General features: G+C 39.8%; 2 protein-coding genes and 1 pseudogene across 4 annotated transcripts in view; 2 read left to right on the top strand and 1 right to left on the bottom strand.

The window, feature by feature from the left end:
* The window catches only part of LOC143845532 (serine/threonine protein phosphatase 2A 55 kDa regulatory subunit B beta isoform-like), a 38,269-nt gene extending 34,895 nt beyond the window's left edge, over positions 1 to 3,374 (bottom strand). For all 3 annotated transcript variants that reach the window (XR_013234472.1, XM_077353909.1, XM_077353910.1), the window contains exons 1-4: positions 3,003 to 3,374; positions 705 to 808; positions 509 to 604; positions 264 to 383 (exon numbers count right to left, since the gene is read on the bottom strand). Coding sequence is in view for 2 of the 3 variants with exons in the window: in XM_077353909.1 (XP_077210024.1) it covers positions 264 to 383; positions 509 to 604; positions 705 to 808; positions 3,003 to 3,117 (435 nt within the window). In the remaining variant the exon portion in view is untranslated. The remainder of the gene's footprint in view (positions 1 to 263; positions 384 to 508; positions 605 to 704; positions 809 to 3,002) is intronic.
* A 4,788-nt stretch (positions 3,375 to 8,162) lies between these two features.
* LOC143891844 (NADH dehydrogenase [ubiquinone] iron-sulfur protein 7, mitochondrial pseudogene) lies at positions 8,163 to 8,600 on the top strand (annotated as a pseudogene).
* Positions 8,601 to 14,219: 5,619 nt separating this feature from the next.
* LOC143845457 (uncharacterized) lies at positions 14,220 to 22,756 on the top strand. The gene is made up of 2 exons (XM_077353811.1): positions 14,220 to 14,642; positions 22,198 to 22,756. Exons 1-2 carry the CDS (start codon positions 14,257 to 14,259, stop codon positions 22,430 to 22,432), a joined length of 621 nt encoding a protein of 206 aa, XP_077209926.1. The 5' UTR covers positions 14,220 to 14,256; the 3' UTR covers positions 22,433 to 22,756.
* The last annotated feature ends 2,382 nt before the right edge of the window (positions 22,757 to 25,138 follow it).

The raw sequence follows: 25,138 nt of genomic DNA, 5'->3' as shown, positions 1-25,138 counted from the left end.
TTGATATGAAGAAGACTATATCCACAAACTAAACTACCCAAGTAACAAGAAAGTTACAACAATTTATTTAGACACAGCTTTGCACAAGATTGCATATTCTGGGCATAGAGAAGAAGCCATCATCATAATGTAAACAGAATTTGTGATTATAATTTATTTTGTCGTCACTACATTATCATCATAATGTAGTTACGTCAAAATAAATTATAATCACAAATTCCGTTTTAAATAAAGAAACTAAATGGTGATCCCGGTGCTGTTACCTTCCAAAATTTAATTGTTTTATCATTAGTTGAGAGAAGAAACAGGGCACCATTGGCTGTCTGACACCATCTGATCTTGTTGATCTTTTCCTCTATTTCCAAGCTCTTGAGATAGTCAAACTGAAATTTTGAAACAGATTCATCCACAATATACAAGAGGTTAACACTCCAGGATCCAGAGCCCCACTACCAAGAGGATGACTAGATACATAACTCCAAACAGAAATAACCAAAAGACTGTATACCTCAGGTTCATGGCTTTGAAACTCTGTTTTGTAGCGAAATTCTGGATGCCTGCTAATTGGATAATCCAGCCTCTCTAGATCTCGTCGATAGCCATGCTACATATTGCATTCAAAAGATGTGAAAACGATGCAATAAAAAAAGAGCATCAAATCGAAGCTAACAACAGAGGAAAATGCACAAAGTCAATGAACATACATCCCTCGTGTCTGTTCTTTCAAATAGAACCACACGGCCTCCTCTGTCTCCAGTAGCAAGATGGTTTCCAGTTTTATCAAACTCAATTGCTGAGATGATGTCAACTACAAAACATTTCCACAAGCAAATTAGAAAAACACAAAACAATCCTGCCTAGATGCTGAAAATAGACACACTACTAGTATCCTTCAGGCACACAGCGTCTGCAATATAGATTAAATTTAGACTTCACTGAAAGCTCAAGTAATTAATGAAAACCAAAAACAAGTGGAAACAGCACCATGGGACCAAAGATAACTTCCAAAGGCCCACCTGTGAATAAGATCATGCAGAAGGAAAAAAACACAACATCAACATGAAAGAAAATAGCTCATTCACCTAGCGGTAAATGTCGTCAGAGAGAGAGAGAGAGAGAGAGAGATCTACTGGTAAAAGTGATAGCTGAAACCAATGCCAAAATAATGAAATTGGCAAAATCCCCATGAGGAAGATTACAGTGGTCTCCATGTGATTACATGCCTATTGGTATTAGCACATAGATGTGAAATGATGATTTTGATTTTATTGCAAACAATGGGTATTGTTGACCTTTTACTGGTTTTAGGAAATCATCTCTGGAGCTTACTTAGTCCACACTTTTACATGGCATAAAGTTTTTTTTTTTTTACATAAGTCTGCACTTTTACTTAGTCCGCACTTTTGGCATAAAAATAATTCAGTGATTCAACGACTAGTGCAGTCTATACAAGGCCCACCAGGCTCTGAATAATTAAGCCAACTGATTTGATCTAATTTAGGCACTCAAATTTTTTTGAGATAAGCACAGATAGAACCCATGACCTCAAGGTTGAGACACAAAGCACCATGCCAGCTAGGAGCTCAAACCCAACTTGACATGTTAGCAATATATTTGTTATTACTCTTGTCCTCATTGTTATTATTATGAATACAGATTTTTATAAATAATTAAGAGATAATAACATTTATCATGCCTTTTATTATATTTTCTGCCATTCAACATAGAAAGGAGAAATTTTCAAAGATGTACAGGAGTTTCATAGTAAAGAGAAATTCAGCTGTATGCTGCTCCAAATATGGAAATTCTCCTCTAATCAATGATCACTCTTCTGAAATGGAAAAATTGGTCCATGACATTTGGTCAATTAATGGATGCCTCCCTGGAGATTGTGTCACTTGCTAAAAGAGTCTTTTCACGTGCATGACATCCGTAGCCTTCTCGAGTAAGCTTTCAATGTTTCTCCCATATTCAGGAGACTCATCCAATTGCATATGAGGTATTCTTGATTTCATAATTGATGGACTTACATCACAGCCAATTCAAAGTGTTTCAAGGGTGACAAAAAAAAGGAACAACAAATCAGGATTTATTTTCAATATCAATCCTTTACATGCCCAGCCTCAGGCCTCCCAGTTACATTGAATCTTGCTAATCTCCCAACCATATGCATGCTTGGTGACATTTAGTCCACATGTGGGCCTAAGAAAGTCTAGTTCTGAGACAGAAAAGGTGCATACAACTTAGACCTATGTACTATTTAAAAAGAATGGGAAGGGAAAACTGGCAAGCATAGAGCTACGTCAAAATGCCTATGCCAATAGTGTGTCCTGATCCAAAAAAGATCCCCGCAATGTCATCTTTGTGTGAAGTTCACTATGTTGAAGGAACCATCAACAATCGGCAAACATTCTCCTAATCCATTTAGCTAGAAAGTTCGATAACATTGACACTGATAAGAAATCATAGAGTGAGGGGCCATTTGGATAAATGGATTTTATAATCCAGGATTGTAAAATCCTCGAGTTTACAAGCTAAAACCTAGAATTTTTAAGCTAAAACCTGGATTTTAAATGTGTAAATAAGCTGTGTTGCCACTCAATCATGTAAAGTCGAGATCATAACTTAAAAAAACTAGGTTTTAGCTTGTAAAATCCATTATCAAAACAGCCCTTGAGTTTCTAATCATTTATTAGAGAGGTTTCTAATCATGTACGATTGCTCCATAGGGATCTTATTCGTGTTCTCAACTATATACAAATGAAACCTCCAAACCCTAAATCATACCACGCTAAATCCATCATCAATTTCAACGATCTAGCCTTAGCAATAAAAAATCAGCCACTGAAATCCACATAACAACATCATAATCTCAAGAACATACAATTCGGACACGAATCGGCAGATTAAAAAATGAAGAAATCACCAAACCCTAACCCTAATCAAAACCAATAAAAAAAAACCCTAACGAAAGAACAGATCTAGAAAAAGGAAAAACATACCTTCCTGAACTTCCTCTCCGGCCGTCCTTTCACCGAAAACCTGAGAGAATTTCCACTCGAGAGGCAGCGGCCGGCCCGCCGGATGGGCCGAGTCTTCTTCTCCCACGCCGTTCATTTCTCAGACGAGTCTCCGGCCAAATCTCCGGCCAAATCGATGATGAATGAACTTGAAAATCCCAACGGCATCAACGATCGAGCGATTTCAAGGCTTTTCAAAAGGTCACGAGCTCGAATCTGTAGAGAAATACGTGAAAATGCGGGTTTTTTATTCCCCCATGAGAGCTCAGAAAGCGAGAGGATTTGATCGATGAGGTTTTCGTTCTCTGTTACTAAAAAGGTCTTTTGCCCTAAGTTAGTTTTTGATGTTACATGTTCTGTAAAAATCATCAGGGACAGGAAGAAGGTAAGATTATGTTTTTAATGACAATAATACCCCTGATCTTTTTAGTTTAGTACATTATCCCCCTCGAGCCTTTTTGTTTTCTCTTTTGTTCTGATGGGCAGATTATTCCCAAGTGACATGATTGTCATATGTACAGAGAAAGAGTCACTTTTTCGGTAATCCGGATCTATTTGGGGCCTACATAGATGAGCACTGATATCTCCTTCATCAAACGTTCTCGACCCTCCGATCAAAGCATGACTTTCAACAAAATATGGATAACTTTTTTCTTGTTATTTTCACCCCTGTTCTTCCCTGGGCCACCCGCTTGTAGCTTCAAAAGACTAGTTATAAATAACCGGAGCCCCCCACTTGTAGTGTAAAAGGCGTAGAAGATGGGCACAGAAATCTCCTTCATCGAACGTTCCCGACCCTCCGATCAAGTATGGAAAATATGGATAGCCTCTTTCCTTTTTTGTATTTCACCCCTTTTCTTCCCGGGCCACCCACTTGAAGCTTAGAAAGAGTTGCTCTATAAATAACCGGAGCCACCCTCTTGTAATGTACATAATAAATACACTAGAAGGGGTGGCCCAGAGAAGAAAAGGGGACTAATATGTCAATTCCCTTCTACATTCACAAATAGTTGTTATGGCGTACTTTACTCAACTCAACTCAACAAAGTCTTTGTCCCAAACTAGTTGGGGTCGGCAAAATAAATCCCTTAGAAAATATTCATGAAGAAGGTAAAAGAAATCTACCCAGCTCTAATCCTGCTTTTATTTAGGTTCTTCTACGTGGATCATTAATATCTTTGAGTTCGGAACAAAAGGTCATGAGTTCATAACTCCTTCGCATTAACCAACCCAAAAGAGAGGCTACATGTGCCATGTGTAGGCCAACCCTAAACAGAGGGGCCACGCGTGAGGTGAAGTGTTAAAGTATAAAAAGATTAAATAATGCCTTCTCTAAAAGCTTAAGCTCTGGGGTAATTGGTAATTGGGAACATTAAAAGTGGCATGCTCCAAAACATTTTTTTCCAGTTGTTTAGTGAGAATTGAAAAAATAGTAACATGAACAACCACATTATAGTTATATCATTTTCATCTAAATCATTGAAATGGAAGATGTTTCCTGCGATCCAGACCGGGACTTAGGTTGCATTCGGCTATCTTTTCACACTTGCGTTTTTTAGCTGAAACAAGTGAGAAACAAAAATGATCCGCAGAGCCTACTTCCCCAGCTTCTTCCATCTATACAGCAAACGAAGTGAGAAATATGAGATTTTTCTGAAACGACTCATAGTTGTTTCAAAAGATTCTCATTGCCCCTTTTCTGCCCGTTTAGTACGTAGGGAATGAGAAGCCATGCTGAACACATGCTCATGCACTGGTTTGATTGAAGGAATCATTGGAAAAAGTCTGGGAAATAATTGTAGGAATTTTTGGATCAAGTCTGGAAAAGAAAATCCGGGATTTCATGTGTCAATTAGAAATTTCGGATTTTCGGACCGAAATTTCGGATTTCACTGAGGACCGAAACAGAAAAGGTATTGAAACTAAAATTCCCGAAATTTACCAAATTTCGTTCGAAATATTAGAAATTTTGAGAATTTCGTCGAAACTTATAGTAAAATAACATTTTTTTATTCCGTTAACTGATTTCGAACGAAATTAGTTAAATTTTGCCCGAAATTTCGTCCCAAAAATCTGGGATTTTGTGAGTCAACACCAAATTTTGCCTAAAATTTCGATTTCCGATAACTCCGAAATTTTAGCCGAAACCGAAAATTTAAAACCATGCATATAGCGTGGGAGTGGCCATGGCCCCAATGACTTGCAAAATACCTTTGATCAATGTGGGGAGAGATAGGAGTTGCAGGACATAGCAGGGTCCACAAGGACCAATGCAGGCAAAGTGTAAATTAGTCTGGCCCCCCAAGTGTATATTCCTGGCTCCGCCCCTGTGTTTGGAAGCCATGAAATTTTTTTCCATGGAATATTAGCTTATCAAATGTTGAAATATGTTACATGGGTGAGAGAGGGAGAGGTAGGTTATCAAATGTTGAGAGAGAGAGAGAGAGAGGAAAACAAAAGCTCTCTCTTGTGGGGTTTTTCCTTCTCTTTCTTGGCTGCCGAGCATAGTCTAAAAAAAAAACTTTTCATAGGAAAAAAATTTCAGCAGAAAACGTTTTTGGCCCCATCCAAACGATCCAATTTATGTGATTTTCCTCCATGGCCCATCCATAGCAAGGCCCGAGTGGTAATTGTCCCCGACTTACTTTTTCTAGGAAAGATACTGCTCGTCTACCCCCCTGTCTATGTAATTTTGCAAAATCGAATTGCCATCTTAAATAAATTACACAAATCCAGCTACAAGGTGGTGAACTGGCTATGTGTTTTAGACTCTGACAGATGATCTTTAAATGGAAAAAATATGCACTTGCTTAGTCAAATTTTAGCCAAAAAGTAACTTCTTAAAAATATTTCTAACAAGTCCACGAGCAATCATTCGAAAAAAAGTCCATAAACACTACTTTTTCACTTATATTATACGCTGAACTTTTCTTTTGACAAACTTGAGAAGGAGGCTCCCCAAAGTAGCTTGCAGTTAAATTGCCTAGACATTCCCTCTGTAGGAAATTTTTATCAGGGATTTGCTAGGGGCCATCGCAGAAGGCATTTCACGGACAGCTATTGAACGAGAAAGCAGTGATGTAAGCTCACTTTTCAACAGATTTTGTCTTTAATTCATTTAATTCATACGAGGATAGAGCCTTACGGACAAGAGAAGGCACGGATTTCTCATAAACCCCGTATTAGGCAGCCCTTTCCACAATAATTATAGGTTTTGGAACCCTTTATTCTGAGGGATTTGCTAGGGATCACCATTGCAGAAGGCATTTCGTGGACCCCCCCGTTGCACGAGAGAGCAGCCACATAGGCTCAATTTTCAACAGATTTTGTCTTAATCATTTAATTCATCTGAGGCGGTTGCTCTCTCATGCAACAACCGGTCCATGAAACGCCTTCTTCAGTGATCCCTAGCAGATCCCTTATTATGATTAAGGAATATGAGGCTGTTACCGTGTCACACTTCAGTAGATTATGTCTTATTCCTTTAACTAGTTGGATGACCCGTGCATTGCACGGGGTTGAAATATATTCCATTATATAATTTAAAAAGTTTAAGACTCCTTTTGATTAGGTCAAAATAATTTTAAGAAATTTAAAAAGTTAGAATTTAAATTATTTCATGGGAAGTGATATTTACCCTCCTTTTGATCACCAAGGACCTAACGCCAGAAGAATCCAGTGGGTTTGATTGCCACGTACATTAGTGCTCGACTGCTCAGTGTCCTGGTGATCAAAAGGGGCGTAAATATCACTTCCCTATTTCATTATATAATTTAAAAAGTCAGAATTTCAGGTGGTTTAAGGACATGTTAGTTTAAGATTATTGCAACTAATTATGAATCCAAAAACCAATTATCGGACTCAAATAGGATTTTACCTATATTTTTTAGGAAGTGGGATTTTTTAACTAAGAGTTTTTATATGGTGTAAGCCGGAATGTCCTGAAATTTTCGGCATGGTTGTGCCACAATGTAAATAGGTTGTGCCTGAAAAATCATTTCAATAGTATGAACCCAGCCCTTCAATATAGAGGGGTTTCCATAATATGTAGTTATTCTCTTGATCGGAGGGCTAGGATCATCCTATGGAAATGACTTTTTGTCACAACCTAAACGCACGATTTGGATCAGCCTATGGTGTAATCCATACAATACTTTATGAAAAAAATTGAACTATAAGGGCTTACACCATATTAAATCTCGACATGCGCTGTACCCTAAAAACGTCATGAGGCCGATTCACCTGCATCGCAATGCAGCGTCACACTGTTCGTTGCCCATGTATGAGCCGTTGGATTGCTTTTACGGATGAGATTAAAAGTACTTAAAAACGCTTACAATAGGGAGCCGGTTACCCTCTTCCTCGTCCTATCCCTGGTTAGTGTTTTTAAATTAGAGAGAGAGAGAGAGAGATTTTGGATTTTTGGGTATGCTTGTAAGATATTTTGTCCCACTAATGTATTTACAAGTAACTAAAATTTTTAAAGCAGCCCTACAAAAAAAAATCAATGTAATATTTTGATTAGATTTGTATGCATCCTAACAATTACAAAGCCTCCTAAATGGATACTTACCAGTAAGCATTTTCTTTTTATTTATACCCTCAACGGCACTCTTCTCTTCATTTGACGCACACTTATTAGTAAAGTTTTTTCCTTTATGAGAGAGAGAGAGAATTATATACGTAAGTGTATATGTGCAATTAAGATTGCTGATTTTTCGCCACGTAGATTAAAAGCAGAAGGGGAGGCTGTCCACGTCACCATGAACAGTGACACCCCATCCAGAAGATAGATTTGACACACACTTATTAATAAAGTTTGTTCCTTTATTAGATATATATAGAGAGAGAGAGTCACATACGTACATGTTGTGTGAAATAAGATTGCTGAATGTCACATACGTACATGTTGTGTGAAATAAGATTGCTGATTTTTTGGCACGTACATTAAAAGCATACATGTACAGTGACACTCCCATCCTGCTATATTATAATAGAAGATAGATACATCTCAGGTGCCTGCTCTCTCATGCAACAGCTTGTCCGCAAAAGGAAAACAAGGCAAAAATAGGGAACAAATCTTTGTATAACCTACCGGTCTCATTTTCTCCCATGAATGTTCCCTACGTCTACGCAACCACAATGGCGATTCTCCCTAGAATGGCGAGGCTCTCCCTAATTTCTTCCCAACGAACATCATCATTCCACACCACCACTCCATCGCCAGCGATTTCTTCTCAGTCGCCGACGTCGTTCGCTCTCCCACTACTGCCTTCGCCGGTTAGAATACCGAAGGAGGCCGAGTATGTGATCTCGAAGGTCGATGATCTGATGAACTGGGCCCGCAGCGGATCCGTCTGGCCCATGACCTTTGGACTCGCTTGTTGTGCGGTCGAGATGATGCACAGTGCAGGCCCCCGCTACGGTTTCGATCGATTCGGCATAATTTTCCGGGCCAGCCCGCGCCAATCCGATATCATGATCATTGCAGGAACCGTCACCAACAAGATGGCTCCTGCCCTGCGCAAGTATTGTCGTATGTGTCAGTTTTTAAGGGTTGAATCAGAAGAAGCTGGATGATGTACGTAGGCGTACATCTAAATCGATTTGTGGGTCACGTACGGTGCCATTTGGATATGTAAACATGGCCGGAGAACCTATACACACGTAGACGTTGACATCTCTCTAGGGCCCAACAAACCAACAACTAAATCATTCAGATGAGGAAATGAAATATTCGTCCCCTTTTTTGGCTTGTGACATACCCTCTAGTGTAAAAGAGAAGTCATAAATACACTACAGGGTCTGTCCCAGGTACAAAAATTAAGGGGCGAATATATCACTTCCGTTATATGATTGGTGGTCATATAAACCTATACCTTTTCTAAAAGTACGGCACGGCCCACTCCATAGGATGATCCAAAACGTCCATTTGTTGGGCTACAACGTGAATAGGTTGTTCCCAACCCAAAAGTCATTTCCCTAGGATGATCCTAACCCTCCAATCTATAGATGGACTACACATTATGAAAACTTCAATAGATCAGAGGGTTAGGATCATATTGGAAATTATTTTTGGGGCACAACCAATTCACATTGTGGCCCAAAAAATGGATGGTTTAGATCATCCTACGGAGTGGGCCGTACCGTACTTTATGAAAAATACGAGTTTGTAAGGCCACCCATCATATAATTTCTCTTTAAAATGTAACCGATGTGTGGACTCTGCATAAAGCGCATTTTTTTTTTCAAAAAAAAAAAAAAAACTTTAGCCCAACTTCTTCTGACGATCCAAACCATTCATTTGTTGGGCCCCCCATGATGATTTCTAACCATCCGATCTATAAACGGAAGACAACATACAACAGATCGAAGGGTTGGAATCATCCGGTAGAGATAATTTTTGGGGGACTGCCTGGCAAATTAACGGTTTAGATCTTTGAACAATGTAGGGTCCAATAAATTTGATAATAAATAACATTATATGGTGCCCATACGTAGGGGTATGTATTATTAGTATTTTTTAAAAATCACTCGGGGCCACTTTGTTTGAAGATCAAAAAGTTATTATATCATTAGAAAAATATAGAGGTTGGAAGGCTAGGATCATCCTATGAATATGATTTTCAGGTCTAACAATTGAATGGTTTACATCAAGGTCCAAGAAATGAATGGTTTGGATCTTCGAACAAGGTGGGCCCCGCTCTATTTTAAAGCAAAATAGGCACACCTATGTATGACAAGCATTACTTAATGTACATTTATTAGAAATTTCACTGGGGCCCACCTTGTTCGAAGATCCAAACCATTCATTTCTTGGACCCTGATGTAAATAGGCCTTTCCTCAAAAAACATTTCCATACACCCGACCATCGAATTGTTTAAATCTCTGAATAAGGTAGGCCACACACTGTTTTTTTTAATAAAATGTGCACCTAGGTATATTTTTTAATAGAATTTTTAAGGTAAGTATGAAAGTATTACAATCATCCCATTATGCGTGTTTATTATAACATTCTTGGGGACCCACTTTTTTCGAAGATCCAAACATTCATTTCTTGGGCCAGGTGCAAATAGGCCTTTCTAATAAAATCATCTCCATAGGATGATCTTGGTAGAGGTCTATATATGGTGCCGTCCATCAATAGCTTGGAGGGTTAGGATCGACCTATGGAGAAGAATTTATGAGCAAGGGCTGGTTACATTGGGCCCATGAACGGTTTGGATTTCAAATAAAGTGGGTCCAATTATATGGTCTCCGCATGTAGATGCAAGTACTTTTTTAAAATTACCGTGGGTTCACCTTTTCGAAGATCCAAAGTGATATATTCACCCTTTTTCTACTTGGGACGGCCCCCCTGTAGTGTACTTATGACTTCTCTTTTACAATAGATGGGATGTCCCAAGCCAAAAATGGGGGCAATGTATCATTTCCTCATCTCTGTGTGCTGGCCATACCAGTTGTAGGTATACAACCCGGTAAAAAGGTGTGCATGGGTTGTCGAAGGGGCGGATTTATCGGTGCCTTTTTTTATTTGGGAAATGATATTCATCACATGGGACACCCAACTGCAGTGTATGTGGCAATCAAATCCGTTGAATCCTCCTTACGTGAAGTACATCAGCCCCTCTGCAGTCATTGATACACTGTTGATGGGTGTCTCAAGTGATGAAAAGGGGCGCATTTATCATTTCCCTTTTATTTTTTGTCTTTTTGCCAAAGCAAAAGCCTTGTTTCTCCTCTTATTTACAACCTAATGCCCTTCCCCATAAGTACCCAAACACCCCAAGCCTCAAATTTACAAAGGCATTCTAAAATGAGAGTTCTTTCAATTTTCTCTCGGCTCTTTTTCAAAAGAGCTCACAAACCCCATTCTTTCCCCCAATATCAAAAAGAGCTCACAAACCCCATTCTTTCCCCCAATATCTCTTCCAAATCAATGAAAATCGAAAATCCCTTAGTCAAACCTTCCATTCCCTCCTAGAATTGCAATCAATTCCACGCCTTTATTGCTTTACATTCGGTTTTCTTCCAAAACCATGCCCAATTTTACAGCCCTTAAAAATCCTTTGATCGATCGTCCCCTAATAGCTATTTTCACCCATTTTCTCTCTCTATAAAAGCCCCTAAGGTTCCCATCTAGAAACAACATTCTCACACGAGAATGCCACAAAACAGCAAGAGCCCTCTTATCTCAAGCATTTTCTTCTCTTTTCTATTTTTTTTTGTTTTCCTCTACATTTTTGTCATTTCAACACCGGGGCAGCAGCTCGAACACTGTCACGAAAGTCATCAAACAAGGGTCATACGACCCGCCCACACTTCATCTTCTCCCACCAGCGGAGCACAAAATCCCTTGCCTCGATTCATTCGCTCTTTTTTCTTTAATTTGCTCTAGCTATATGATGTGCTTACTTGATCAAAGACCTCGGGGTAGTTTATCTGTAAACCCCAATCTTGCTCAGTCATTACTGACCCATTTATTCTTTTCACAAACCGATCTCCCTACTTAAATATAATGTTATTGGCCATTGATTCTTAAAATCATTTATATTTACAGCACTATATTTGCTGGGTTCTAAGCTCTGATCTATCTACTTATCTTGCTAAGTTTGTTTAGTACCAAATTCTTAAAAGCAATCTCTTAGAATATTTAATTCCGTGGTGCATCTATTTCCGAGGACATAAATTCCTAAACTATAAGCTGTACTCTGTTTCATTTACAGGTTGTTTGTCTCTTACCCCGTCGCTACATGTTATATTATTTACGTGCTTATAAATTATATGAAAAAAATCAGTTTATTCATATGTCTGTACTACTTATACGAGCCTAAGATTTCAAGCTTCAGTTTACCACAAAGATTTATTCTTTCTTATTGCACTGGACTTGTCTCACTTGCTTAGCTTCTGAATCAGATTTTATGTTGCACTATGAAAGCAGTTTTTCATATTTAATAAGATCCTTATTGAAGACTTTTGAGATTTTGATAATCTGCAGCCCACACCAAATCGTGTGTCCAGCAATCCTTTATATACACAATATACTATTACATGACTTAAATGCCGCTATACGGCCAATATTACAATGATGACAGTTTTTACATGTTATTACCCTCCCGCTATTTGAACGGGATTGGAACGAACGTTCAAATTGGATCTGAGAAATGAGAATCTTGATGAAGAAAATCCTTTTTGTGAAGATATCGACAACTTGATTTTCAGTAGGGATGTAGAACACTGAAAGTTCTACTCTGGCGACTTTTTCATGAACGAAGTGGCAGCCGATGTGGACATGTTTGGTACGTGAATGCATTACAGGATTTGCCACCAAATATGTGGCACCAATATTATCACAATGAACGGTAACTGGTGTTGGAAGAAAAATGTGAAGTTCACTGAGTGTAGACTTGATCCAACAAGTATCTGCCACAGCATACGCAAGAGCTCTATATTCGGATTCCGTGCTTGAACGTGAAATTGTAGGTTGTTTCTTTGCAGACCACGAAATTAAACTTTTACCCAAGAAAATACAAAACCCTGTTGTAGATCTGTGGGTGTCAATACAACCAGCATAATTAGCATAAGAAAACACCGTAATTGAATCAATGTGGGAAGAGTATAAGCATAATCCATAATTGATTGTTCCCTTAACATATCTCATAATACATTTCACTGCTTGTAAATGGCTTTCTCGAGGTGCATGCATATATTGGCAGACTAGATTTTGTTAGTGATTTTGGATTTTCAAAATCATATATTTTGCATGTTTTAGTGTTTTGGAAAATATTTTATCAAAAGCGTTTGGGAAAAAGAAAATGTTTTCTTGGAAAGATTTGCTTTTACAAAAGGATGTAGAGGTGTAGTTGAAAAGATAGTCCCGTACCGGATGAGAGGAAGGAAAGAGAAGGGCTTATAAAGCACTACACTTTCCTAATACTTGTTGATTGCACATTGGATTGAACCCATGTTGGACCCGCGGGACGGTGCAACGCACTGTTCACACGCGCGCGGGCGCGGCGTGGGCAATGGGCTATAGGGCGCATAGTGGCGCTTTTTTAGGCGCACTTTGCACTTGAGTGTGATCAAATGGGTTGTGTCCCTTCCCCCAACGGTCAAGTGCCAAGGGGGGTGCGATCCACACCATAGATGGTTGATCTAACAATGACTGGGTTGGAGAGAGGTTTTACTCAAACCAACAGTCACCTCTAGAATCGATCAGGACCGTTCAAAAGTAATGGGTGCGATCTAACGGTCAGATTTCAAACATTCTGGAAAGGTGCCCTGTAGAAGTGTTTTTCACACTGAAAAGACACCAGGTGGTCTACAAAATGTGCAGAATTCAGTCATTTCATATAAGAAAACGAATTGGCAATTATGACAGACTTTACACTCTCTTCTACACTCCTACAAAATCCCTAAGTATTTCTACATACTGTTTTTCTTTTGTTTACTGTTCTAGATACTGTTTCTCTGCAGAAACAGTATCTAGAAATTTCTCTAAGGCTTGAAATTTCGGAAGAGCATTTCGGGTTTGATTCACCTAGTGCTACGCGTCATCAAACATTAGTAGGGCTTCCTTACTAGGCTTCATTGTATCTTGGAGGCAATTCGCGGATCGCCTTTGCACACTACTAGTGGGGGCGAATCTTGTCTTAAGGAAAGTGATATCACGCCTTGAAGCAACAAGTTTCTGTTTTCTATCAACAACAGTACCCTCAATTTTTTCCAACAGATTTACCGCAAAAGATAAATTAGGTATTGTAAAAGTGAGGTATTAAAGTGCGTCAACAATGCTTCTGTGTGAAGTGGGATCAAGTAGTAGCGGACTTGAATCATCATATAATTGATGTTTTTGAACAGCTAGAATAGATACTTTCTTCGAACTCACCATATTTGCTCTCTGTAAAAGATCAGTTGCATATTTCTGTTGGCTAAAAAATAATCCGTTCGAGAGTTTTGTCCCCGTGACAAGACCCGCGAAGTATTTGTCTCGAATTTATTTTTTCCTTCGAATGATATGCCCGAGAATCCCATTCCTTCGAATTTGCAGCTGCAAGTTAGACGAATGAGACTCCGCTAAATGGTTTGCTGCGAATGCTGACCTCCTACATTTTCTTAAGACTAAAATGCCCTAATAATTTTCCAACTTTGCAAGGGCAAAAACGTCAAACAATTCTATATATAACCCCTCGGCCCAATTTCTCCCAGAACACCCCCTCCCTTTTCACAGCTACAATGGCGATTCTCCCTAGAATGGCAAGGCTTTCCCTAATTTCTTCCCAAAGAACATCATCATTCCACACCACGATCCCTTCTCCGGCGGTTTCTTCTCCGTCGCCGGCACCTTACGCTCGCACACCGCCCCCTTCTCCGGCCGGGATATCGAAGGGGGCCGAGTATGTGATTTCAAAGGTGGATGATCTGATGAATTATGCCCGCCGCGGATCCATCTGGCCCATGACCTTCGGGCTCGCCTGTTGCGCGGTCGAGATGATGCACGCCGGAGCTGCCCGTTATGATTTTGATCGTTTCGGCATCATCTTTAGGCCCAGTCCGCGCCAGTCTGATGTCATGATTGTTGCAGGAACCCTCACCAACAAGATGGCTCCTGCCTTGCGCAAGTAAACCCTAAACCCCCTTTCAGTTTTGATTTTGTTGGGTTATTGGTTTGATTGAGGATTTTGAATTTGGATTGCCAAATTGGAATTCAGGGTTTGTTGAATGTGTTGGTTTAAGTGTTGAATTGGAATAATCTGGATGATTTTTTATTATTGGGGACTTTGATGATATCCAGTGATATTAGGGGTTATTGAACATCATTTTATTGAAAAAAATCTGAATTCTTAGCTATTTTCTTGATTTTCTCTGTAGGTTTACCATGTAAATTAGGGATTTCATCCCTAATTCTCATGATTTCAGAACCTTTGTAAATTAGAGAGAAAGATAGGGACTTAAAAAGACATTGAATGGGAGATATACTCTAAACATTAATTCTAACTGTATTGGGAAAGACCTTGGAATCTAGGGTTCTTAGAACCCTAACTTCCATGGCTTTCCCCCTTCCTCTATCTTCTATCAAATCAAAGAAGAAGAAGAAACTGGAAATCCACGGTGAAGAAATAAAGAAGATTACCTCAAAATGCTGATCATCGAGCTTCTGAGCGGTGTCGCTCTGGTTCCTTAGCTTGATCCTTCTGCTCATCTAGCCTGAAGCACGTCTGAAGAGGTCCGGAAAACCTTATTTGGCCCAACTTCTCCTTTGGAAAATTTCCGGCTAGAATTTCGGTCTTATCCGGTGATTTCCATACTTGAAATTCAAAAAAGTGAGGGAATTTCATTCTTTTGGGCGAAGTTTGAGCCAAAAATTGTTCTCCCCGAATCCATTAGCTAAGGGCCTTTTTTATAGGCGCCAAAAGTGGGAGAAAACTGGTTTAATTTTGATGTGGGACTAAAAATTTTGAATTTTACCATTCGAGGTGTCAGATTCGGCAAACCCCCAAAAGCCAAAAGTAGGATTCGGATTCGGTATATATATATATAGACACACACACACACTCAACTCAACTCAACTAAGCCTTTGTCCCAAACTATTCGGGGTTGGCTAATGAATCCTTTAGGAAAATTTCATGAAGAAGCTTAAAGGTGAGTTTTGTATTCAGAGAATTGAAGGAGGAAGGGGATCGATATTCGAGGGTCGAGGCGCTAGGGTTTTTATTAAAAGAGTACGGGTTGTGCTTTCATATAAAAAAATTAAGAAGAAAATATGTTTAAAGGGAAAATATACATAATTCGCATTTCAAAAAAAAAAAAGGATTTGTGTGGTACATGGCTAAGACAAGAATCTGGGTGTGTCCCATGTGAATCTATGTCCGATTCAGATGCGAAGACGTGTTGACATGGATTCGGCATAGGGGGCAAGGAATCCATGCAGCATAGTTGCCATGGCATTGTAGACGGGGAAAACTCTGAGTTTTTGCCGGCTTTTGAGCTGGGTTTTCTTGGCCACAAAGTTTGGGATTTCTTTCACTTTTTGCTTCTACAAAAGACGATCAATCAAGTTCTTCAGGAATCGAAACTTTCTTGATTCCTTATTGGAACCATCCATGCGGCGACCTATCGTTAGTCCAGACTTGGAAAAATAGGGTGTCTACACTAGTATAAATAATCTTTCCATCGTGTTCGGCTATAACTGAAACCCCCGAATCTAGTGCAGTTGTCCATGAAATTGGTACTCGGCTTGAGGGTGGGTTCTTTTTTTGCTTTTGATGCTGTTCTCTTTCCTAACTATGGTTGCTCCTCCGGAATTTGACACATCTATGCAGGATGGGATGGCACCGTGATCATGCATCCACATGTGTCCTAAAAGTGGGATGAATGTGGTCTACTACTCCAATCACATATTGTTTAACATTCTCCCAACAAGCAGTAAATAAAGTCCCATCAAAACCTTCTGGCCCCGGCTTACTGTTTGTTGGCATACCAAAGACCGATTTTTTTATTTCTTCTTCAGATGTCTGGCACTTTAACATAGTGTTATCAACATCCGACATGATAGGAGGGTTTGTGCGTAGGATCTCAAAATTTAGAAATTATCCCTCTTCATACCAAAGGTTGTTGTAAAAGAACCATGCCACATCTTGGATGGATAACGGATCCTCCACCTAAGCTCCATTATGCCAAATCCTATTTATATTATATTATTAACTATCATCCTTTAGGAACTGAAGCATGGAAGAATTTCGTATTACCATCCCCTTCGACCATTTTTCTCTTGATTTCTGTCTCGAGAAAATCTCTTTCTTGAGGGCTTGATGGAGCTTCTGCTAAGCAACTGCTAGCAATTCACCTGATCGAGGAGTAAGCCTCTCACTGTGTCTATTTTCCACCAAGGTAACAAGATCTTCAGCCTCTCTAAAAAACATTTTAGAAGACATCTCCAAAGACCCCCTCATTCCAAACTATAAGTGTAGATTTCAACCTTTTGAGTTTTGCCGCAAGAACATAGATGTTGCTCCAAGGAATAGGCTTCTATCAGTCCTCATTTAGAACCGTCGTAATGGGGATTTTACTATTTATTTTTATTCTAATTTCAAATTTCATTTATTAAAAGAGTCGCAGTTGAACGGGGCCGGGAGCGTGGTTGAATCTTTTTGGGCTTGGTCGTGACCTTTTTCAGTTCAGTCATCAATTTGATTCCTAAAACATTGGTTTGGAGAGATATCTTTCGGTTCTGGAATGCCTTTCAGGAAGGTATCAAACTCATGGTTAGTGTTAGAAGCCACCAAAGAGGGACAAAGAAAGAGGAAGAAGAGAGAGTGACTTAGGGATCCTGCCCCTCACTTATGTATTTATAGGAAAGAGAACATACAAAATATTACTATGCCCTTATGGCTACAATACACACTTCTAACACCCCCCTTCAAGCTGGAATGTATATATTATACATTCTCAGTTTGTTACAAATGTCATTTCATTTTGCATTACTAAGGGATTTAGTGAAAACATCTGCTAGTTGGTCCACAGACCGAATGAAGGAAACATGAATCTCGCCTCTATGAATTTGTTGGCGAATGAAGTGACAATCATCCTCTATGTGCTTGGTATTCTCATGGAAGACAGGATCGGTAACTATATGAATCGCAGCCTTATTATCGCAATAAAGCTGAGTTGGAGAAGATGGGGAGAAACCAATCTCAGATAGGAGTGAACGTAACCAAAGGAGTTCTCCACTAGTATGGGACATAGCTCGGGACTCTGCCTCAGCATTAGACTTGGAAACAATGTCCTGTTTTTTACTCTTCCATGACACTAAATTGCCGCCAACAAAAGTACAATATCTGGTGGTGGATCTCCTATCTGCAGGAGATACTGCCCAGTCTACATCATAAAATCTTTCCAACCTGATATGCCCATGCTTCTTGAATAGGAGGCCTTTCCCTGATGCCCCTTTCAAGTAGCGAATAATCTGAATCACTGCTTCCAGGTGGGAAGTACGGGGTGAGCTCATATGTTGGCTAACAACACCAACAGCATATGATATATCTGGACGAGTGACTGTAAGATATATGAGCTTACCCACTAGCCTCCTATATTTGCCAGGATCATCTAACAAATCCCCTTCTTCTGGAAGAAGTTTCACATTTTGGTCCATAGGAACTGAGGCAGGTTTTACTCCAAGGGAACCTGTCTCCTCAAGAAGATCTAATACATATTGTCGCTGCGAGAGAGAGATACCTCTAGTAGAATGGGCAACCTCAGTGCCAAGAAAGTATCTAAGACGTCCAAAATCTTTGGTTGAGAACTCTTTCTGCCAGAATGTCTTCTGTTTGTGTATCCTCACTGAATCACTGTCTGTAATGATAATGTCATCAACATACACTATCAATTGAACGCAACCAGCACCCGACTGATAACTGAAGACAGAGTGATTAACAACACATTGCTTCATGCTGAAGCGCATGATAGCATCGCTAAACCGGCTAAACCAAGCTCTAGGGGACTGCTTTAGGCCATATATAGGCCGCCGCAACCAACACATTGAGGAGGACATCTCCCCCTGAGCAATATACCCAGGAGGTTGCTCCATATACACCTCATCAATAAGCTCTTCATGTAAGAAGGCATTCTTCACATCTAACTGATGTAGGGGCCAGCCGTTGTTAACTGCAAGTGAGAGGAGAACCCTGACAGATGGTATTTTGGCAACCGGGGAAAATGTCTCCTGGTAATCAACTCCAAAGGTTTGAGTATAACCTTTGGCAACTAGGCGCGCTTTAAGGCGCTCAACTGCTCCGTTAGGTAAGTGTTTGATGGCACAAACCCAGCGGCATCCGACAGGCCGAGCTCCAGGTGGAAGGGTAACCAAATCCCATGTATGATTGGCCTGAAGGGCCTCCATCTCAAGGTCTATAGCCGCACGCCAACCAGGATGATCAAGAGTTGCTAGCAAGGACTATAGCACAGAAATAAAAGACAAAGAAGATACAAAACTCCGAAACATAGAGGTCAGAGAGTCATAGGAAACAACTGAGGAAATAGGATGAGGGGCTGGTCAAGCTTGGATTTTTCCAACATCGAAGCCCCATATTGCAGAGGTTGGTGGCATCCTTAAAAGTTACGAGCGGTTGGTCAAGCTTGGATTCTCTAGGCCAATTAGTGTTAAGGATTCCAATGAGTTGGAAGTGATGACCCTTATGTGTGGTATCAGATTCTGGTCTCATTAACCTTTAGAATCTATGATTTTTGAAGGCGACTCTTGCAACATCATAAATGCATCCAAGCAAAGAATGGAGTTTTTAAAGTTTGATTGATTGAGACCAAGCATGCTTTTAAACTTGTTTTGTGATGCTAACAGTGTTGTTTAGGCAATCCGGGTCGTGCTGGTATTGGAGGCGTGTTTCGTGATGCCAACGGTGTTGTTTTGATGTCTTTCTCGGGCCCAGCGAGTTTTTGTGATACTAATGAAGCCGAAGCGAAGGCACTTTTGTTTGCACTAAGATGGTATGTGAAACACAACTTGGGCCCTCTCATCATTGAAGGCGCGACTCGTTGAATACGTTAGCTTGGGCTTCCGACTAGTGCAGGTGGCCTTAGGAAACTAGAAAACACCACCACTGAGATTCGGGATTTGTCTTGTGTTATTTGTCCTAAAATCCAACATATGAGAAGATCCGCCAATGAGAAGGCTGGCCCCTCAACAAAGGATGGGGTGAACTTGCCAACGGTGCTGTATTTCAAAGCACCTTTCACGATGGGGTCGGATAGTCTCATGGTGGCGCCTTTGATACCTTTTTTGGGGGTTTTCTGTTTTACTGTATTCTGTTGTTCATTTCTGTGTCTTTGACGCAAGCTATTGCACAGCCTATAGTTTTCTCTGGGGACAGCTTGTCTCCTTGGGATTGTAATATGATCTTTTGGCTCCTGGAATGAAAACTGTCTTCTTTAAAAACAAAGCATGGTTTTAAACTTTCACCGACATGTGCTGACTTCCCTAGGACCAAATTTCAAAGTTTGATTCCTTGATTCAACCACATTAACCCGAAAATTTTGGGGATGTGGAGGTAGGTACAGATCAATTTGATTTGAAGGTTCGAAATCAACACTGCTTTTTGCTAGATAACAACTTCTACACACTCATGTAGGAACTACATTGAGAATTTACCCCCATCAAGTCAACCTTGTCAACTAATTGTATGCCATTATTTTAAATCCCAGGATAGTGGTAAGTTGGGTAGGGTTTTTTTTAAAGGTGGATTTGTTTTCCTTCTTTGTGAAGGAATAGAAACAGCCGTAAATATTGTTGATGTGAACTTGAAAGTATGTTCGCATTGGAAATAGTCACCCAACTCCTTTTAAGAGTATTTCAGGAATGAGAGTAGACCATTCATCTCGTGCAAAAGTGTGAGGAGCCCCTGTTCCTCTTAAGAGCTGATTTTTTTTTCTGGAATCAATTTAAAATTTTGATTTCAGATCACTTTCAACACTGGAAACTCAAGCTTGCAAATATGTAGATGATGTCAGCCAGAGGAGTCGCTAGATCACCTTGTCCTTTGTGCAGTGTCAAGAGAGGTTTGGAATCACTTTCTGATCATCTCTGGCATTCAATGTTGTACCATTCCAGTGTGCAGAATTGGACAGACGGTTGATTCCCAGGACCGTTCGGTAGAGGCCGATACTTATTGAGGATCATTCCATTTGTGATTTTTATGTGTTTTTAAGGTGAGGATGCTTATTGAGGATCCTTCCATTTTTTATTTTCTGTGTTTTCAAGGAGAGGAACTATAGGATCTGCAAAGGCGGATTCTTCTAAAGAGGCAATTGTTGGAGCATTTTTTATAGCAAGAAATTTAGTGGGACTAAAGTTAGTGTTTGATTAGAGATTGGGGAAAGGAAAGAAAAGCTTTTCTTTAAGTGAATGGAGCTTCTGGTCGAATTCTTGAGGCTCAAATTTTGGCGGTAACTCAGAGTGGAAATCTTGGTCCTCTAGGTGTTGCTAGCATTTTTAAAGATGAAAAAAGAGGGAGGCAAAAGCTGCTTTTTCAGGCTTGATATGGGGCATAAAACAGTTGCAAAGAACTGAGGCAAGGGGTAGCTTTAGAAGTTTTAGGATTTCCTTTTCATCTATGTTCGGCCTATATATGGACATTCCCTGAATTTAGTTACATGGATGTTAACCAAGGGGTCACATCACTTCGAGATTCTCTGTATTATTGATGATGAAGTCTTGGATTTAACACAACATTTAGATATTTCCTTTTCTCATATCTTAATCGAATCAAATGGTATCTTTCAGCTACCTTGCCTAAGGAGGGATTTTGAAGCCATCCTTTTTATGGAGTATTTGCCTGCCCTTTAATTATGTGTGGTTTTAAACAAAATAATTGTGTATGGTTTGTTCCTTCTCCAAAATTGATAATTGTCATAAAAGATCATGGTATAGAAATGCTGATTTTGGTGATACTTTTATTATGTTCCATTGCGACTCCCTTAAGAACTAAGAACTTGATTAATGCTAAGACGTGTAGACATGTTTTCCCTGTGGATAGAAATATTCCTTATTCCAATTTTCTGTTCTTGAAAATTTTCTAAAGGATTAATTAGCTGACCCCAACTAGTTTGGGACAAAGGCTTAGTTGAGTTGAGTTGAGCTTTTCACTTTACATCGTCTTCCTAAAAATCACACATTTGCTGACCTTGGATTAGTTGTGGGTACTTGATTCTTGATGCACTTGTCAATCTTCTTTTTATTATAAATATATTTTTCACTTAGGTTATGTTTTGAGTTGAAGGGGCCCACAAATATCAAGATCTTTTACCACTACCATATTTTATAGCCCTCTCAAGTAAGAATTTCACGCGCTTCTGGTGCTTTTGTGTCTCTGGATCTAATTTTGAAATTATTGAGGGCAATGATCAGATGTATATATAGCATATAATTTATGTCAGCCTCTGTTGTTTGATTGCAAGCGGGTCTACCACATAGTAGGTAGGAGCAGCCCCACCCCAAGAATGTCTCCATCTTGAGCAGGCGCTGTGCCCCAGTCATGACCTCACTGTGCATATGCCATCCACCAAATCATTCTTTTTTAATGAAACATCGCTCTTTCTGCATTTGAATCGAAATTGAAACGGAAGTGCATGGGATTGTTGCAACCCTTATTTTCTAACTTGTTGCAGGGTTTACGACCAAATGCCGGAGCCTCGCTGGGTCATCTCCATGGGCAGCTGTGCAAATGGCGGTGGCTACTATCACTACTCATACTCTGTCGTTCGAGGTTGTGACAGGATTGTTCCCGTTGACATATATGTCCCAGGGTGCCCCCCAACGGCCGAGGCTTTACTCTACGGGATTCTCCAGTTGCAGAAGAAGATCAACCGGCGAAAGGACTTCCTTCATTGGTGGACTAAGTGAAGAAACCCCTTGAGCAGTCACAAGAAATGGTTATGTTTTGAGTTACTGTTTCTCCCATGGAAGAATAAATTACTAGTGAAAGAACTTGCAGTTGTATTGTTTAAATGCTATAAAAATTCTGACTTGTGTGATTAGTTCATGTGAATTCATATGTATTATGTTTGATGGCACAACTGTGGGCAATCCATTGTCCTCTTCTTGTGCCAGCTTGAGCAAAAATACTTAAAATTATCTTTGCATGCTTTTATTTTGTTTGATTATGTGTTGTATTTGGTTGTATAGAAGCTTTAGACTATCAATTGCTGCTTATGTTTTGGTTGGTCATGTGTTGTGCAAGTGCAGGTTTCTCTGGTTTGGTGATCCGAAATACAAGCCCTTCTAAAAAGGAATTGTAGAACAACTGGACTTTGAGAAGTTGACCAAAAAGGTTGCATACAAGGGCAGGGTGCAGCTTGGGTTTGGTTGGGTCAAGTTTTTGCTAAAAAATGAATTGGAATCAACTTGATGCCGACCCCATTTTATGGTAAAAACTTTAACCTGAATTCCCAAAAATCGACCCTTGTTGCAGCCCCTAGACTAGGGGCATTGTTGGTAGCACCCAATGAATCTCACACTTCGAATCAACTGCACCAACAATTGAACTGGCTATGAAGCTTGTATATGGAAATTAAGAAATTACCAGTATATGGAAATTCAACTCATCATTTGTCAAATCCAAAGAAAATGGAGGCTAAAATATTTTCTTTGACCTCATCTTGCATATCGAGTGTTCAACTAGTACAAATCAAAATAGTCACTTTCCTTCGTCTGACTAGAAAAAAGGACCCATTTGTTGATGCTATGGAAACACAAGGATTTACCTTGTAAAATACTGGTAGTGATAATTAGTGTTTGGTTGCCAACCTAGTAGAGTTGTGGGAGGCTGTATCAATACCAATATAGAAAGGGAAGAGAGGGAAGAGAGAGAGGGAAAAATTCATATTTTACTTTAAGAACTACACTATTTTTGAGAAATGTAGCATGGAAGGTCTAAGGAGAGAACTTGGATGCCATGTCACTAGACAAGCAATTATTACCTGTGATTCTTGTCGAGAAGCCTCCAAGTATTGTGATGCTAAATTGGCATCTAAACACCAAAAAGTTACCAAAAAATTCTTAAGCATTTTTGGGGCAAGTATGATCTATGGCGGGGGCAAAATTTTGGATGCAATTAAACCCCTGGTAAAGCCATGTGCTTTATTTTGTTTGGATGTTACTGAGCAGGGAGAGGGAGAGTTGGAGAGAAGAGAGAGAGGATTACCTAAGAAATCTTTTCTTTTTTTGAGTTATTTCATATGGAAATTCACGTCACTAGACAGGCATTATTACATCTATTTTCTTGTGTAACTAGAGAAAGGTAGTGATGCCACGTCACCAGACGACGAACAATTATTACATCTGTTTTCATGTCTCATAGTTTTCAAGGATTTTGATGCTAAATTGGCAACCAAGCACCATAATAGAGATGGATGCTCTGGTGAGAAAAAGTGACTCGTGCCAAGTTGAAGGAGTAAAAGGAGGAAGGAGCAGACCGAAAACAGCTTGGGTAGAAATAATGAGGAAAGACTTGATGGCTAGGAAAATAACAGAGAACATGACCTTGGATAGAGGGAAGAAAATGATCCATGTAGATGAACCTAACTAGTGTCAGGATTAAATCTAGTCAATTTGAGCACGGTATGCTCTTTCACCTTCTTCATGAAAATTTTCTATTTCATAAGCCGACCCTAACTAGTCTGGGACAAAGGCTTAGTTGAGTATTGGCAATCAAGCACCATAAAGTATCGGAAAGTGGTTTTTTTTGGCTTGAGAATTACCTGGGGTCTTCTTGAGGATCCCTTTTACTTGGCATCCGAACAGAGGTTTTGACCAATGACCACGGAGCAAAGTAGTGTTCAGGAACTCTGTGGAAATTGCTGTTCTATGAGATAACGGAATTGGAAGCAACCGGTAGGATATTCAGGATCAATTGATAGATGAAATCTTTGGATTGCCCATCCACGGTGGGTCCGACCAGATGTTGACACCATAGTAGAGGGAAGTGATATATGTGCCCCCCTTTTTCTTCTCGGGCCACACCTTGCGGTAAAAAGAATAGTTATAAATACACAAAAGTGGGGTGCCCCCGGAAAGTAAAGGGGGAAATGATATTCGGCCCCTTTTGTTTCCTTGGCCATCCCTTGTAGACTTGTAGTTAAAAATAGTGGTTATAAATACAAAAATAGGGGGTGGATCTGGTAAAAAAAAAGGGGGGATTATATCACTTCCCTCCGGTGGCCCTTTAAAGATCTGGTCCCACTGTTACCACTGGCGGTAGCTATGGGTCCTATTGGGACTAAAATTATGGAGGGAAATGATATAAGCGGCCCTCCTTTTGTTCCCAACTTTTTTGGTCTAAAAAGACTAGTTATAGCTTAGAAATACATAAAAGGGGTGGTCCGGGAAGAAAAGTGGGGGAATATATCATTTCCCTAGAGCGGACCCTGAAAGATGCGGTCCACTGTTCCCATTAACGGTAGCTGTGGGACCTTGTCGGAACTCAAATTAAGTAGGGGAATGATATATGCGGTCCCCCTCTTGGTTACTTGGCCACCCCTAATAGTTATAAAAAGAGTATGTATAATACACAACAGAGGGGTGATCCGGGAAGAAAAGTAGGAAAATACT

Source organism: Tasmannia lanceolata, unplaced genomic scaffold (genome assembly GCF_043159265.1).
Source record: "Tasmannia lanceolata isolate RefF3 unplaced genomic scaffold, GAP_Taslan_0.1 ptg000015l, whole genome shotgun sequence".
Taxonomy (NCBI): domain Eukaryota; kingdom Viridiplantae; phylum Streptophyta; class Magnoliopsida; order Canellales; family Winteraceae; genus Tasmannia; species Tasmannia lanceolata.
The sequence above is the reverse complement of the archived record's forward strand: the minus strand, read 5'-3'. Positions and strand labels throughout refer to the sequence as shown.